Here is a 16,047-nt window from a genome sequence, read left to right on the forward strand (position 1 = left end):
TAAGTCTGGTAGACAGAGGATCCAAGCAGGGGATCCAAGTAGTATAGGCTGACAGAGTTGTTCCAGAAGGTGGGGCCAGGACTTCCAAGTCAAAAAGGCTGGGTGGCCTCTTGGAAGGGGACAGTGAAGCTGGAGGGTTCAGGTGCCTTCAGCTCTGCAACAACTGAGAGCTACAGCAGTTTGTATTCTGCCCTCCCTCACCCACCTGCCCCTGCCCAACGTCCCTCCCAGGCCCCAGGCTTCCAAACTGGGCCTCGCTTCAGCCTTTTATTCTATTTGTCCATCAAATCTCTTGTCCATGATAGTCAGGTTGGGGGCCCCTCCTGGGCAGCCCCCTGAACATTTTACAAAACAGTTTCCTGCCCTACCCTGGCATGTCTGGCAGTCCTCACCCCCCATGACCCCACCCCATGCACACACAGTATTCATTGCTACCGTTCCAGCTCTCCTTAGCCCCTGGCCCAGGGCCAGACTCCCTCCAGGGGTGAGGCTAGGAGAGAGGGGTCAGCTCTCAGGGGGTGGAGGGCCTGGGCCACCCCCTCCAGCAGCCCTCTGCAGCATGTCCAGGGCCTCCCAGAAGAAATCCTTCTGTGCAGCCATCAAGGGCATCCAGCCCACGATCTCCTTCATCTTCTCCATGCGGTCCTGCAATGTAGGGCAACTGTGGATCTGGCTGAGGTACTCCTCGCAGGCCCGGGCCGCCCCCCCAGGGTCCTGGGGTGCTCCGGCCCCTGGGCTGGGCTCCGGAGTCCCCACCACCCTGCTGGCTGGCAGGTCCCGATAGGAGGGGTTGTGCTCGATGTCATGGCTGGACAGCATGTAGAGGCACTCTCGGGTGGAGCAGAGGGAGCAGGCGCACAAAGGGACCTTGGAGGAGAGAAGAGGCGTGGCTGAGTGGGCCTGTCATTGCAGGGGTCCCAGGGAGCTCGGGCTAACCCGCCTGTTATGTTCTTCCCTCTCAGACCAGCCCTGAGCCAGCAAGTGAGCTACAGCTGGCTAAGTCCCAGGGTCATGTGAGGTCGGATGAGGCCAGCAGGGTCTGCTAAGGGAGAGAGCTGTGCTGCGTGGCAGGAAAGGGAGGTGGGATGGTGCTGGGGTAATGGGACCCCTGGGTCCCTGCAGGAGTCCCAGCTACAGCCCTGTGGGCTACCTGGCTCTATTGCTGTTGCCTCCCCTGGTTGCCCATGTGTCTGACCCTGCTCTGACCTTGATGTGGAGCTTGACAAAGGAGGCACTTCCCTTAGGCCAGCCGGGGAGGCGGCCCCCAGCCCCACAGCCGCAGCCCAGCAGCTCCTTGCTGAAGTCCGAGCCCTGGCTCAGCACCAGGGAGTGGTTGAGGCCGCACCACAGGGCAATGGGACATTGCAGATAAGGTACCTGAGGATACATGGCCAGGGTCCCTGAGTGGAAGACACCAAGGGACTGGGGGACCCAGGCCTGAGAAGGGTGACTGGAAGACTCAGGCAGAATGTAAACTAGGGAAGGAAGAGGTCTGCCCTGCCGACCCCTGCAGCCCCCAAGAGTCTGGCCATGTGGGGTTTCGTACTTCTGTTTGTACCTCATCTTTGCTCCCCAGAAAATAAGCCCCTTGCCTGAGGCCAGGGCCTGCTATCTAGCCCCTCATTCTCAGCCCAAGTGTCTGTGCCAGTCCTCTCATCCTGCCTTCCAGCCTCGGGGGAGGACTAGCCTTCTTCTTCCCCAGGGTTAAGGCCCCTCTCCCTCCTGGTGCAATTCCAGGTTAGTACCCCCAAGGAAGGACCTTCCTTTTCTAGCATTTTCAATTTGTCACATCATTCTCTTCCAAAATGGCAACCCTATTTCAAGAAAACATTTCCATCTGATGCCAGCTGCCTCCTATCTCTCTCTTTTAAGCAGCATGGTTGGCTACATGACCACTCTGAGGTTGACCAAATTCTTGTTCCTTACCACAGGCAGTCTTTCCTGAACCTCCTTGTGATCTGGCTTCTCTCCCTACTACGCTACTGATACGCTCTCTTCAAAGGCATTTGACCTCCCAGATGCTAAATCCCAGGGCCTCTCCTGCACGCTCATTCTCCTGACACTGTTAGTGCTTTAATTCTGAAGACACAGATAAGTAATTTATGGTCATTATAGGAAACTTACAAAATATTGGCAAGCAGAAATTAAAAAATCACCGGAAATCCCACCACCATTAACATCTTGCTAGATAGTCTTAACTATTGCTTAAACAAACACATGAGTTATGTATTTTTAAACAAAAATGGGATGTACTTTGTAAACCATTTCATAAATGTTTTTTCATCTAAAAATATTGCATGACCACCATGTCAGTAAATTTACTTCTACAGTGTTGTCACACTGTCACCATTAACCACCCTTCCACCCACCCTGTCTGAAGCTTCCTGCTCCCGTGGCTTCTAGGATATGGCGTTAGAGGGGTGTGCCTCTTAGCTCAGAAGCATCTCTTCGTCACCCCCTGCCTACAATGGGGGTACTGCCCACAGTTGCTCCTCTATCTCTATTTTTGTTCTTTCAACCTTGTTCCAATTTGGAATCTAATTGCCAGCTAGACATTTCCAATTTAGTGTTTTACTCTCACTGCAGAAAGTCCAAATTCACACTCTTTTTCCTCAAACCAACATCCCTTTCCAAATCTCATGTTTGTTGGTGATAACATCTTTCTTCCGGAGCCAGCGTTGTCTTATATCCTTCTTCTTACATGTAATGGGTTTTGAGGACCTGTTCGTTATCTTCCAAAACATCCCCTACATTCATTCCTTTCCATTCTTGCTGCTGTGGTACTAGCCCCAGGCCCTTGTCTCAATTGCTGACATCAGTCAACAGCCTCCCAGTGGGCTTCCACTCTCCCTCCTGTGCACTAAGGCCAGCTGACATGTTATCAGTCACCCCTTGGGGACTGCCTTCTGCTCCAGAACTTGCAGTAACTCTTCCCTAAATCTCTACCTCTCCAGGCTTGTGCTCACTTATACCACCCCATATCTCACTGATTCCTAATGCTCCCTCTGTGCTTTGGTCAGGCCAGTCTTGTCAATGTCCCAGGTACATGCAAGCTTTTTCCCCGCCCCTATCCCCATGGAATGTCTTTTCCTACCCCACCTGAATACTAAAACCCACGAGGCCCTGCTCACATCTCACCTCTTCTAGTTACTCTAGCCCCCACCCCTTCACTAAATCCCTATTGCACTTAACAGCGTGCACTGCACAGAACCGACTTCACAGTGCCAACCCTGGGTAAAACCTGCAAAAGTCCCACAGGCATTACGTACTGACTGGCTTAACTTTCCTGGGGAGTAGAAAGTGGATTCTATGGAAATTGGAGAAGTACACAGATCCAGGGGTTAGGGAACTGAAGGAAGAGGGAGTTTCTGGGAAATAGTCTTACCTGTGTAGGTTCCCCTCGGTCCATTTTGTCCCCTGTTCCCAGCTGCCCATATCTGTTATTTCCCTGCATAAATATTCGGCCAAATTCATCCACCAGGCCAAGGTGATTGTAGCCAAGAGCACAGAAAAGAATCTAGGAGGTAAGTTAGAAATGGGAGGTGGGCATTCAGTTCCCTCCAGAGGAATTCTGAGCTCTGTAATCTCCCAACCACTAACATGCCATTCCCAGCTAATCTCTTTTGGCCATGCCCTCTATGTTAGCCCTCTCCCTGGGTCCCCTGTCCCTCCTGATAAATCATTTGATTCCTGCTCATATTTCAAACCCTCAGTACCTTCCAATCCCTAAAGCCCCACCCCTCTGGTCTGCCCCATCCCTCCAGGATCCTACCTTGGCTGGCAGTGAGAGAGCAAGCGGCATCTGCTGGTCCAGGGGGTCAAAGGCTTGAAGGGTCCCAAAGAGATCACGATACACCCCTGGGGTATGCACCTCAAAATACACTCCCCCCTGGTCTGGGGGGTCAGGAGCCCTCAGCTCAGCAGCTTTGGGCACCCATTTCCTAGGGATAAAGCCCCACCTGGGACAAAAACTCCAAGATCCAGGGAGTCTCACACCCACTAGAAATGCATCAGCTATGATGCCTGGGAACCTAAACACATCTTTTCACTAGGGTGCCCTAAAGGGTTCACCGAAGAGCTTGAATAAGGGTGAGGGGTATCAGTATTTGGCGGGTCTGTCCAAGGTTGGGGAACTGAGAGGAAGGCAGGTGGTTCTTACCTGTGATGTAGAGGGTACTGCTCTGGTTGGAAGCCATGCAGGCCACACGTAGGTGAGGCAGGCAACGGGACACCTTCCTCAGGGCCAGCTGAACTGTGTAGGAACGTGGCTGGTCCAGCTGGGTTTCGTTCACTACCAAAGAGTAGATCTTTCCTTCCTCTGGGGGTGGTGGGAGCCAAGACAGACAATTATGTTGGGGAGGGGACTCTACAATATCCACATTAACATCCTAATAGACTCCCTAAGCTATTTGGGATGAAACATTTACTGCCCTACAGTGGGGATGGAAGAAAAAGGGTAGAGATGAGATAAGGGACATGTGACCTCAAAGTCCCCCAGACCCTGGCAAGAGAGGAGAGGGAGAGAAAACCTAGCAGTTAGATTTGGCAGAATCCAATTTGAGTGAGAGATCTAGGGATTTAAGGCCCTTCTTAGCACTCAGAAATCTACAGGGTCTCGGGCTTAGGGGTGTAGTCAGGCATAGAGGACACTGGGAAAGTGGGAAATAGTTTTGGGTAATAAAATGAGGTGCCTGGCATGGAGGTTGGGGAGATTAGAATTTTAAAAATCAGGCATTCACTAGAGCAGTGGTTTCCAAACTATTTTTTTGGCAGCAGGGCTCTTTATTCACATGAAACATTATGCAGAATCCTAGACTAGAAGACAGACAAAAACATAGCTATCTGGATTGAAACCAGGGTGAGGTGGCATGCAGAACCCTGCTGGAGAGGCTTCCCACCCACTCTCCTGTGGCAGGGCCTGAAGAATCTGCAGGAAGCAATTTGCAAACCACTGCTTTAGGCCACACCTGTGAGGAGCAGTAGAGCCCGCTGGGTCTCCTGACCAACGAGTACAATCTGTTTGAAGCTCATGGAGTGGTGGAATGTCATCTTGAAGACCCGCTGCCCACTGGACTGCAGATAGACCTCAACACAGTCGCAGGCCCGGCTGCCGGTTGTGCCTACCACCCCAGGCTGCTCCCGTGTGGCCAAGACGTAGAGGTATTTACGGTAAACTGTGTCACATCTTGGGTCTGAGGCAAACTGTGGGAAGAGGATGGGAATGAGGCTGGGGCAACTGGATCCTGCAGCAGATGAGACAGATACTTGGGTCCTGGGTTGGGAAATGAGGACTTGTTTTCAGGTTCCTGGTGTGGGAGGGCAGATGTCCTGAGAAAGACTCCTCAGGACTGGTGGGGGCCTGGGTCATTGGAGGAGGGGTGGGTTCTCAGCTGCCAGGGTTCTGCTACTCACATCCTTGGCTCCGCGACACAACACAACATAACGGCAGGCCCGCTTCCACTGGATCTGGCCAAGGGTGGAGGAGACCAGGGCATTTTTGAGGAAGAAGAGGCTTCCCACATAGTCGAGAATGAAGACGTGGTCCTTTGTAGGTAAGAAGCGGCGGTAGCCATGGGCTAGCAGTGGGGCCACGCTCTTGCTGAGACAGCGGCGGCGACCTCCAAATGCCTGGAAATACAGGCCCTTTGTGTCTGGAAGAGGGAAGGAGAGGAAGGTTTAAGGGATGGAAATGACGAAAGGGAGATGAGTCAGAGCTTGGGCAAACTAGATTTCTCAGACGTCTTGGTACTTAGCTCTTCCCTGTCCCCAGGACTAGGGAACAGACCCCTTCCAAAAGAGATGTGAAAAGAAAGACTGGATTATACCCCATGTGTGAACTTTAGTTTCTGCCCCACCTCAGCCCAGGGCCATATACATGCTTCTTAGGGAGCACCTCTTTGGTCCAACCTTGCATCAGAGACATTAAGGGAAATAAAATAGAGATACAGAAAAGAGGCAGAAAGAGGAGGGAAAAGGAATGACCAAGGAAGGCCAGTCATCCTTTGTCACCCTCAGCTCTAGATCTGCTATCTGGATTCCTCTTCTCCCAGTGAGTGAAAGGAAGTAATTGGATAGGGACTCCCTGAAGGGGAAGGAGTTTAGAACATGGTTCTTAAGCTGGGGGTGATTTTGTCCCCCAGGGGACACTAGTTGTCACAGTAGTTGTCACAGTAGTTGCTACTGGCATCTAGTGGGTAGAGGCCAGAGATACTGCTAAACATCCTACAATGGACAGGACAGCCCCCTACAACAAAGAATTATTTCACCCAAAATGTCAATAGTGACACAGTTGAGAAACCCTCGTTTAGAGGAGGGAAAACTCCATGTTTGGGGAGTGGGGGCTGCATCTAGGGTAAGATTGGGAACAGTATGAATACAGAGAAAGACTTGGCAGGGATGCTAATAGGGGCTGTGGGTGGGGCATCTATTGGAGGGTGGCTCCAGAGACTTGGAAGAAGTACTCCATGGAGTATGTTTGAATTGGACGTTTCTTCAGAGAAGAGGGCCCTGGAAGGTTGGCTGGGAGTGCAGAGGTCATCAGGCAATTTTACAGAGCAGGAAGGATAGGGAGGACAAAGGCCAGGGGAAATGGAGGTTCAGGTGAAGGTATACAGTTAAGAATGGCAGCTCTCTTCCAGGGCCGGACCCCAGAACCCTGCTCTCGGAGGCGTGGACTGAGCCTGCGACAGATGCGCCTCCACACGCCCTCAGCATCACACACTTCGTGGAAATAGTGGCAGGTCTGGCCTAGGGCGACTACATCTCTAACTGGGAGGAATGAGACGATGTGCTCCACCTGGGGGCAAGAGGGAGGAAGCAGGGGGTCATCGGCAGCCCCTCTGTGGTCCGGCCCCCAGTCCTATTACTCTCAATATTCCCCCAGGACTCACCAGCTCTGGGGGGAACAACTGAAAAGAAATTGGGTTCCCTCTCCCCTTCTTCTCTTCACCCCCAGGCTCTGGGCCACAAGAAGGGCAGCTCCGCTTCACCTACCCAAGGAGAAAGGGGAGTATAGGGGTTCCGTGAGGGTTCCACCTTTTCTTCTCCTTCTCTCAGCCCATCTTTCGTCAACTCCTATCTTGGGGCTCATCTGACTCCAGCTTGGTGCTGTCAAATCCTCCCATCTCTCTCTCCAGGTCCACAGGCCATCCCTCCCTGTCTGCCTTGTTCCTTGGCCCAGCTGCTCTAAAAAACCCCTCCCAGATCTCTTGTGGTCACCTCCCTCACCCTGAGCCCCTCCTCCCGTCCGCACAGCCCGGTGAATTTTGGCAGCTTCCGTCTCCGGCTTCTCCTCACCATCCTGACTGCCCCCTCCCTGCTCCTGCCCTCATCTCTCCAGGACCCTTGGCCCCCCGTACTCAGCTCCCTGGCCCCTGTCCCTGCTGCCTTTCCCACACCATGTCCCCTTCCTGGGGTTGGGGGACCTCTGGGGCTCCTCTGCCTCCTAGGCCCCTCCCCCATGGAGTCTGGGACAAACAAACCTCTCTGTGACCTCACTGTCCAGCCACTGTGACATATTCTCCTTAACCTTGCCCGGGAAATTATCTCTTAGACAGCTCCTGGGTTCTAACTCATCTCAAGCCCTCTTGAAGGCTCCAGGGATATGCATTCTACTGGAGAAATAAAGTGTGAACTACTAGTAGATGAGGCCTTTACTTTCAGGGAGTAGTAGGAGGTTTTCCCACTTGAGGCTCTTTTAGCACTAACTCTGCAGAAAAACACTGGTGAATTCTTCATATCTCAGCAGGCTGGGGCCTCCAGAGATTTGTAGCTCAAGAGTATTACCTCAAAATAAATAAATAAAAAGTATAAACTCAGTTTGACAGGTAAGAGGGAAAGGTGCTAATGACCACTTAGCTCACAAAAGCATGCACCAGATGACAGTGGGTACAATTCAACACAAATTCTACAGGCTCTTGCAAAACACTTCCAAAAGCAGACTGCTTTCCTGGGGGACAGTGACACCATTGCAAGTATGAAGGGCAACCTATTAAGGTGGGAGAAAGGGATGGATTTACTCTGAAAGCTTAGGATCTCTTCCAGAATCTCCACTAGTAGCTGCATTTTACAAGAAGTGACATCTGTGAGAAGAAACAGCAGAGGCTGGGGTTGGGCCTGTCCATGTCCAGGCAGAATATCTGCACCAACTAATCCAAGGAATAGCTGGCTCTTGCTGGAGCTCAGAGGAAACCCAGTCCTGCAGGACAACCGGCCCTCCCTGCACGTAGCACAGATCCATTTATTCACTGTGCTAACAGGCTGGCCACCCCATCAAACTCCCGTATGTATGGTGACTAGCAAACAGCGCAATTGGGATACCTAAGATGGAATTTTAATAATTTAATAACTGTTTAGGAATATCAACATCTGAGATGTGCCTTAGGAGAAAGCAACTTAAGTTCCTTGTGGCTGGGCAACTATCTCTCATGGTCACTATGGGGACTATGGGACTTATGCCACTACAAAGGAAGTTAAGATTTCTAAGTGGACAGAAAAAGTATTTTCCGCTTCCTCTTGCATTTGGGTCCCCTTTAATCACTCTATTTCACTCCAGGAGGCAAACAAGAGGTTGTGAATAGAAAAAGTCCCCTGTGAAAGCTGAGGGGATGGGGAAGGGCTCTGCGTGGAGGATTGAGACCTGGCTTCTAGGGCCAGCTGTCAGGAACTTGCTGTTTGCTCTTGCTAATTCATCAACTTCACTCTGCCTCAGTTTCTCCATCCGTAAAACGAAGGGCTTGTTTTACGTGTTCTAAGAGGTCCTTTCTAAGCCTCTGAAGTCTCCAGGTTTGGTTGTCTCAATTCCTGCCTACGAGAGCTCCTCTGGTGAGGCTGGCAGGCCGGGCAACACTCCACCTACTCAGTCCTCCGCGAGCCGGGCGTCTCCAGGTTCTGGGAAGCCGCCCGTCCGTCCCCAGCCCGAGAGTCCTGAGACTCTTACAGGACCTCAGCCCCCGCAGCCGGAAATAGCCTGCCCGACCCCTTCAGCTGCGACAACCGCCTGCACACTGGCTTCGGGCAGTCACCTGGCTCCTTTCGAGCTCATGCCCTCGACGCTGGCTAGCTCCCTAACACGTCCGGCTCGCACTCGCTACTCCAGACCCGCACTGCGCTCCCAGTCGGCCCAGCGCCCCGCGCTCACATTTTTTACCTCAGTCTCAAAGTTCTAGCTCACCCGCCTCCTCCTTAGCGAAGGGACCGCCTTCTCGCCCATGCTATTGGTAGGTAGAGCCTTTCCTCAGAGAAGAGACCGGGCCAGGTTCCCTCCGGAGGCCTTAATTGGCCTTCTTGACAGTCACTCGCCTGTATCTGGCTTGCGATTGGTCTTCGTTGGAAAAGGGTAGGCGCTCGATGCTTGCAGTCTCTCGGCTTCTATCCCTTCTAGTTGAGCGCCAGAGTCCCCGCCTCCTGGTTGGACCTGATTGGCTCCATCTCCAGCCCTAAGCATTGTGATTGGATGCGGTGGCGCGGGGCGGGACGGCCTGGAGAGACGGCCGTTGGCGAGCGCTCCATTCTACTCCCCCTCCCTTCTCTCGCCAGGCTCCAGGCCTGGAGGCTCCACCCCCCCGGCGGGTTCTGATTAGCCGCTTCTGATGCGTCTCGGAACCACGATTGGTCCGCCGGGTCCCTGACCTCGCTTCCTCCCCCTTGAGGCGACTACGGCGGCTCCAAGGAGGGGGAGGGGGAAGGAGGGACGGCCGGTCCCGTCAGTCAGGCAGCGGGAGCCGCCGGGAGCGGATGGCGGCGGCGGTAGCGGCTCCTCTCGCCGCCGGGGGTGAGGAGGCGGCGGCCACGACCTCTGTGTCAGGGTCTCCGGGTCTGCCCGGGAGCCGCAGTGCAGAGCGGGCCCTAGAGGAGGCCGTGGCCACCGGAACCCTGAACCTGTCTAACCGGCGCTTGAAGCACTTCCCCCGGGGCGCGGCCCGCAGCTACGACCTGTCAGACATTACCCAGGCTGGTGAGTGCGCCCAGCCCGGGCCCGACCGGGACCCTTATTTGCATAGCCCCGCCCCCGTTTGTTCCCCGCCCATCCCGGGAGTCTGGTCCGCCCCTTACCTGGCCGTCGGGCTTCTGGCCCCTCCTGATTGGCATAAGCCTGCGACCACCCCCTCCCTGCTTTAAGAACCACTAGACAATGAACGCATTTCTGGTTTACACAGAACGTCCAGCGTCTCTGGCCGAGCGTTGTGAGAGATTCCCCCCTTCTCCTTATTTGCGTATCTGCACACCTGTAGAATGGTCCCGCCTCTCATGTGGTTGATTTATTTGCATGATCTCTTCGACCTCAGCTCTGATCGGTCCATAAAGCAGACCCCATGAGCTCCTCTAACCATTCAGTTCTCTCCCTCTTCCTTGTCTCCAACTCCTTCTCTCGTTCCACCGAGATCCGAGCAGCCCCGGGCACCCTCTTCCCATGGATTGCTCCTCACACCTGATGTTTCTGCTTACTTTGCCGTAGTGCCACCCCGTAAGGTCACTGGCCCGCTCCACTCTTCACCCAGCCTGCCTATGGGAAAGAAGCAAGTCTACCTCCCCTAACACTTTTCTCCCTGAGCTCCTGCCTATTATCCCTGACCCCCTTATCTGAGACTCCTCCTCCTTCCTGTATGTATGAGGTCACTGTTGAGCCTGTGACCTCATAGGGACCCTAGAATTCCCATTTTAGTTTCTATTTTCCCTCAGGGGAGGGACAGGAGGCAGTTGCTGAAAGGAAGGAAATCTTATCTCATAGCTGGGAGTGCTGGAGAGATGAGCACTATCCTTCCACTCCCCCACTCACAGATCCCTCTAATCATGCTCTCTCGTCCCTGGTGTTTCAGGATGGTGTGTAGGGGGGACTCCTTTATGACAGGTGAGTCAGGCCTCAGCTGCTCAGGAGGCAGCCTATGACCTTGGGCTGGCAGCTAGTGGGTGGGGATCAGGAGAGGGGAGGAGTACCACCGCATTCCCCAAGCGCCACCCCAGCCCAGGCTGGTGGGTGAGAGGGACTCCTCCTCCTCTCCTCCTGGGTTAGGGGACAAGGGGCTGGATGAAGGGGCACGTTTCTCCTCAGGCAGGTGCCTGCTCACCTGCACACTCAGGCTGGCACAGACACTGTCTCTCTCCCCTGTTGTTCTGGGGAGAGCCAGTTTAAGCACCGCCACTTGTCTTCCCTACTACTTGATGAGTGAGTTCAGGGAATGGGTGAGCCCCAGGAGCCATTCCCATCCCTCCCAGTCCCTGCCCACCCCCCACCTAACCCCCAGCTCCAGATTGACCTCAGCAGCTGTGTGACACTCGCTGTCTGTTCCCTTTCCTCTCCCCCTTGCTTGTTTTTTGACAAAGACCAAATGTTATTCTTTACTTCCTTAGGGCTCTGTCTCAGTGAGTGGACTCTTGGGGAAAACTACCCACAACTCTCCGGCCCCTCCCAGCTCCTACCCCCTCCCGCCCTCCTCACCCAGCACATTCCGGCTCAGGGTGCAGCCAGTGCTCCTAGGAGTGAGTTCGCTTGTGTGAAGTGGGAAGATCCCAGCTTCCTGAGAACCCCTCTGTGCTCTCAGTCCTTTCCAGGCCCAGGTTCTGGACCAGGTGGGGTCTGTCTTGCCCAGAATCTTTCTTCTGTGCCCAAGCAGGGTGCTCATAGCCTGGGGCAGAAAGGGGAAGTGACAAAAACATACAGTTGCCCATACCCTGCCCTCCACATCTCCTTGCCATCCAAACCAGACTGAAAACCTCAGTGCTCTGCTGCCCGAATTAATTTGAACCTGCTCTTTCTGCTTTCTGAGCTCTTTCTGAGTGTCTTCCCTGTATGTTTCCTATGGCTCAGGTCCCTGATGTCCCCTGGACTCCTTCCCAGGGGGGCTGATAGTAGGAAGAATCCTGAGGTGGGGGGAGGGGCTGCTTTAGCAAAGGAGAAGTGCGATTCATTCTCTCACAGACCACATCCTGTGCCCCCTGTGCCCTGCCTCCTCCAGCCTGGGTCCCTTCCACTCCTAGCTTTTCTCCCCGCTGCTCCATCAGAACTTGGTCTCCACCCCCTTCATCCACATGCACACACACATTTGTGGACATAGAGAAAGCGGGCAGGTGGAGGGTGAGGGTGGGAGGACCAGATGCAGTCCTCCCACCCCCTCCGGAACTGTCATCTCCTGTGCCAGGGGTTCTGTCTGTATGCACCAAGGTTGGGCACAGAGAAAGAGAGAGTGATTCCTGGAGCACTGGGCTGTCATCCACCCTGGTAAACACAGGGCCTACCAGAGACAGAACCTGACAGATTGTTTCTCCTTCATTTCCTGTCACAAGACTCATTTCCTTGGGGGATATACCCCAGCTTCCCCTCCTCTCAACTTTTGCTTGCCCCTCCCTGAGGAAGGCCTTTGAAGAAGCTCACACAAGGTCTGTTGCCTGGGACTTCCCCCAGCAGGCCCTGGGCCCCTCCCAATAAAGACTGAGCTGAGGAAACAGAAACGCAGGCTTCTGGAGGTCCAAGCATTCAGTATCTCTGGACTGGGGGAATCCTGAGGCCTGTCTACTGGCATTTGGGGTAGCCAGCTACTGCTTGAGATAAGGGGGTAGTAATAGACTCTGCCCTCCTCTCCACCCTCTCCTCTTCGTGCCCAAGATGCATGCAAGGGTGCTGATCTCTTGAGGTCTGGGCCAGTAAGAGAGGAAGCGGAGGAAGGCTGATGGGGCTGGAAGAGGGAGGGAAGGAGGCCAGCCCCTGCACAGGGGAGCCCAGATGGGAGGGACCTGAGGACGTCAGCTCCCATCTCCAGCTTGATCTTCCTGCCTTTCCCTCCCAGTCCTTGGAGATCTGTAACGTCATAGTCTATTGCACCTGGCTTGCTGGTCATAAGAGGCTGGTGAAAAACTGTTGTCCAATGTCAGGGGCCTTATTTAATCTCAAGAGCCAGGATGTCGTGACCTGTGGTTCCTCTCCTGTGTTGATAACAGGTTGAGGTAGAGAGGAAGGGCCCTTGACGATTGTTGGGCTTTCCCAGTTGTCTTCCCCAGGGGTTTTCCATATTCTCTCCTGGAGCCTCCCAGCCTATCACCTTGCTGTTTTCTTGTGAGTACTGATCCTCTCCTATGACCTTTTGCCTTCCACCTCTCCTGGCATCTCAGAACAACAGGAACCACAAGAGGTATAGAATCCAGCCACTCTTCTGGGATAGCTCTTCATTTGTGTATTTGAAAATGGTGTTCATGGCATCCCCTCCACCCAAGTCTTGGTTTCTCCCGCCCGGTAACTCTTAAGGCCTTTGCCTTCCCTTTGCCATTCTGGTCATGCTTGGAACGTGCTGCAGTTTGCAGAAGGCTTTGTTATCTCTCCAGGGAGCCCACGTTTATAGGCCTGATTCTTTAGATCTGCTGGGGTAGGGAGCTGGGCAGCTGGCTCAGGGGAATTCAAGGTCCTCCTGTCTAGGGCTGGGCTTTTCCACAACTCTCCTCTGACACTTGCTTCTCCTAGACCTGTCCCGGAACCGGTTTCCCGAGGTGCCCGAGGCAGCGTGCCAGCTGGTGTCCCTGGAGGGCCTGAGCCTCTACCACAACTGTCTGAGATGCCTGAACCCAGCCTTGGGGAATCTCACAGCCCTCACCTACCTCAACCTCAGGTAGGGAGGCAGAGCCAGGGGATAGTGGGGAGCTTGTCCTTTTCAGCCTCAAGTACCAATACACACTACCTGGAGTGACCCTCCCGGTGACTCTGAGAGGAGAGTAGTGCTGGGATGCCGTGCCTGGGGAGCCAGCCCACTTCCTTTCTCCTTTCCACAGCCGAAACCAGCTATCGTCGCTGCCACCCTACATCTGCCAGCTGCCCCTGCGGGTGCTCATTGTTAGCAACAACAAGCTGGGAGCTCTGCCTCCAGACATCGGCGCCTTGGGAAGCCTGCGACAGCTTGTGAGGATGGGAAATGGGGCAAAAAGAGAGAACATTGAGCCAGGCACCAGGGACCTTCTGGGGGGAAGTTGGGGAAAGGCTGGACTAAAGGCAGGTGGCCAGAGACAGGGGGTCAGTTTCTGATGATCCTGGTCTTATGAGGACCTGCTTTCCCAATTTCAGGATGTGAGCAGCAATGAGTTGCAGTCCCTCCCCACAGAGCTGTGCAGCCTCTCCTCCCTGCGGGATCTCAATGTTCGGAGAAACCAGCTCAGCACCTTGCCTGATGGTGAGAAAGATGAAGAACTGGAGGGGAGGTGTATGTGTGTGTGTCTTAGCTTAGGCTGCTGTAACAAAAATACCACAGACTGCGTGGCTTATAAACAACAGGAATTTATTTCTCACAGTTCTGGAGGCTGGAAGTCTAAGAACAGGGTGCTACTGTGGTCAGATTCTAGTCAGGGCTCTCTTCTGGGTTGCAGACTGCTGACTTCTCGTCATATCCTTACATGGCAGAGAGCAGAGACAGTCTCTGGGTTCTTTTTTATAAGGGCACTAATCTCATTCATAAGGATTCTACTCTCATAACCCAAGTTACCTCCCAAAGGCCTTACCTCCTAATACCATCACTTGGGGGTTAGGATTTCAACATGAATTTTGGGGGGACACAAGCATTGAGTCGATAATAATGTATCTACCTTGAGGAAGTCACAGGCAAGGAATCTTCAAAGAAGAATCCTGTTTTAGTTGCCCAGGGTTTTGCAGTATATAAAATAAACTGTAAATGATCATATTTGATCTTGACCATAGTGACCGTCTGAGGCTGGCAAGGCATGGATTTTTAGCTGTATTTTAGAAATGTGGAAACTGGCATAAAAAGGGGAGCAGGTGAGTGCATCGGCTCCAGGTAGAATCTCAAGGTTGTAAGGGGCCTTCATGAGCACCAGGGTCACCCCTCACTCCAGCAGGAGCCCTTAAACACCTGAATCAGGTAGTGCCCTTTGACTTCTCCTCAGAGATTCTGAGGCTACCTGCTGGAGCCCAAGCAGTCCCATTTAAGAAGCTAATTGAGATGCATCTACATTTGATAACCTCTGCTCCAAAGCTGGCATAACTTCTTTTATTCAGCCAGTGTTGTTTTTTTGTGCATGTGCTTCCTGTGTTTCAGTTTTTGTGCGTGTGCTTCCTGTGTCTTAGTTTTTGTGTGTGTGCTTCCTGTGTTTTAGGTGGCTACCAGGTAGATGTGGGTGGTGTGACTAAGATCTGGGGCCATCACTTAAGGATCTAATGGCTTAATGGGGAGAGATAGACATTCAGAGGGAAGTGCTAGGGCGGGATGCTTAAAGAGCCCTGAGAGCTGGAGGGGAGGCAGCACTGGCTCTGCCTGGGGAACCTGGGGAAAACTTGACCTGGAGGTGTGGGCGCAGGTGCAACAGGAGCCAGCCTTTGAAGGAGATGTCTCCATCCTTCTGTATCCAGGCAGAGGAGCCACCATTTGCAAAGTGTGGAGGTGGGAGGGAACACAGTCCAGCTGGAATGTGGCTAGAAAGGCAGGCCAAGGCTAGGCAGCAAGGGCCTGTGTGGCCCCTCGACCGAATCAAAACTGCACAGAACAAAGGATTTGTTCTGTAAAATTTGGATTTGGTCAAAAGGCCACACTCAAGGATCCAGAATGCCACATGTGGCCCCAAGGCTGTAGCTTCCCCACCCCTGGAAGAGAGTGAACTTGTAGGCCTGGCGTGGTGGCTCATGCCTTTGGGATGATACCCAGCACTTCGGGAGGCCAAGGCAGGAAAATCGCTTGAGGCCAGGAGTTTAATACCAGCCTGGGCAACATAGCAAGACCTTGACTTCTACAAAAAATAAAAAAATTAGCCAGGCATGGTGGTGTGTACCTGCAGTCCTAGCTACTCGGAGGAAGGCTGAGGCAGGAGGATCACTTGAGCCTGGGAGCTGGAGGTTGCAATGAGCTACAATCATGGCCAGGTGTGGTGGCTCACGCCTGTAATCCGAGCTCTCTGGGAGGCCGAGGCGGGCAGATTGTTTGAGCTCAGGAGTTTGAAACCAGCCTGAGCAAGAGCAAGACCCCGTCTTTACTAAAATTAGAAAGAAATTAATTGGACAACTAAAAATACATAGAAAAAATTAGCCGTGCATGGTGGCGCATGCCTGTAGTCCCAGCTACT

General features: G+C 53.4%; 2 protein-coding genes across 5 annotated transcripts in view; one reads left to right on the forward strand and one right to left on the reverse strand.

Moving 5' to 3' along the window:
• Positions 1–253: 253 nt before the first annotated feature.
• Positions 254–9,510, reverse strand: FBXO24 (F-box protein 24). Of its 3 annotated transcripts, none has more exons than XM_012639008.1 (10): positions 9,173–9,510; positions 6,891–6,989; positions 6,613–6,796; positions 5,413–5,651; positions 4,968–5,202; positions 4,160–4,318; positions 3,773–3,894; positions 3,386–3,517; positions 1,207–1,377; positions 254–867 (listed from the first exon to the last, which is right to left on the reverse strand). In XM_012639008.1, the coding sequence occupies exons 1-10, from the start codon at positions 9,209–9,211 to the stop codon at positions 505–507; spliced, it is 1,743 nt and encodes a 580-aa protein (XP_012494462.1). In that variant the 5' UTR covers positions 9,212–9,510; the 3' UTR covers positions 254–504. The 3 variants fall into 3 exon arrangements, with proteins under 3 accessions (XP_012494462.1, XP_012494463.1, XP_012494461.1); XM_012639009.1 differs by lacking the exon at positions 9,173–9,510 and adding an exon at positions 7,398–7,462; XM_012639007.1 differs by lacking the exon at positions 9,173–9,510 and adding an exon at positions 7,228–7,462.
• A 143-nt stretch (positions 9,511–9,653) lies between these two features.
• The window catches only part of LRCH4 (leucine-rich repeats and calponin homology (CH) domain containing 4), a 12,138-nt gene continuing 5,744 nt past the window's right edge, over positions 9,654–16,047 (forward strand). For both annotated transcript variants that reach the window (XM_012639015.1, XM_012639014.1), the window contains exons 1-4: positions 9,654–9,955; positions 13,451–13,595; positions 13,756–13,882; positions 14,045–14,150. In XM_012639015.1, the coding sequence (XP_012494469.1) occupies positions 9,736–9,955; positions 13,451–13,595; positions 13,756–13,882; positions 14,045–14,150 (598 nt within the window). In that variant the 5' untranslated portion in view covers positions 9,654–9,735. The remainder of the gene's footprint in view (positions 9,956–13,450; positions 13,596–13,755; positions 13,883–14,044; positions 14,151–16,047) is intronic.

This window comes from Propithecus coquereli, unplaced genomic scaffold (assembly GCF_000956105.1).
Source record: "Propithecus coquereli isolate 6110/MARCELLA unplaced genomic scaffold, Pcoq_1.0 Scaffold137, whole genome shotgun sequence".
In the NCBI taxonomy this organism is placed as follows: Eukaryota; Metazoa; Chordata; class Mammalia; order Primates; family Indriidae; genus Propithecus; species Propithecus coquereli.

What these genes read in the sequence shown, in the direction of transcription:
- FBXO24 (XM_012639007.1), bottom strand. Translation starts at nt 7,461, where the DNA reads ATGGGGGAGGGGCCTAGGAGGCAGAGGAGCCCCAGAGGTCCCCCAACC. An exon ending in ACCGAGGGGAACCTACACAG is followed by an intron (nt 1,378 to 3,385) that starts GTAAGACTATTT and finishes ATGTATCCTCAG; the next exon opens with GTACCTTATCTGCAATGTCC. An exon ending in TTGTCAAGCTCCACATCAAG is followed by an intron (nt 868 to 1,206) that starts GTCAGAGCAGGG and finishes CTCTCCTCCAAG; the next exon opens with GTCCCTTTGTGCGCCTGCTC.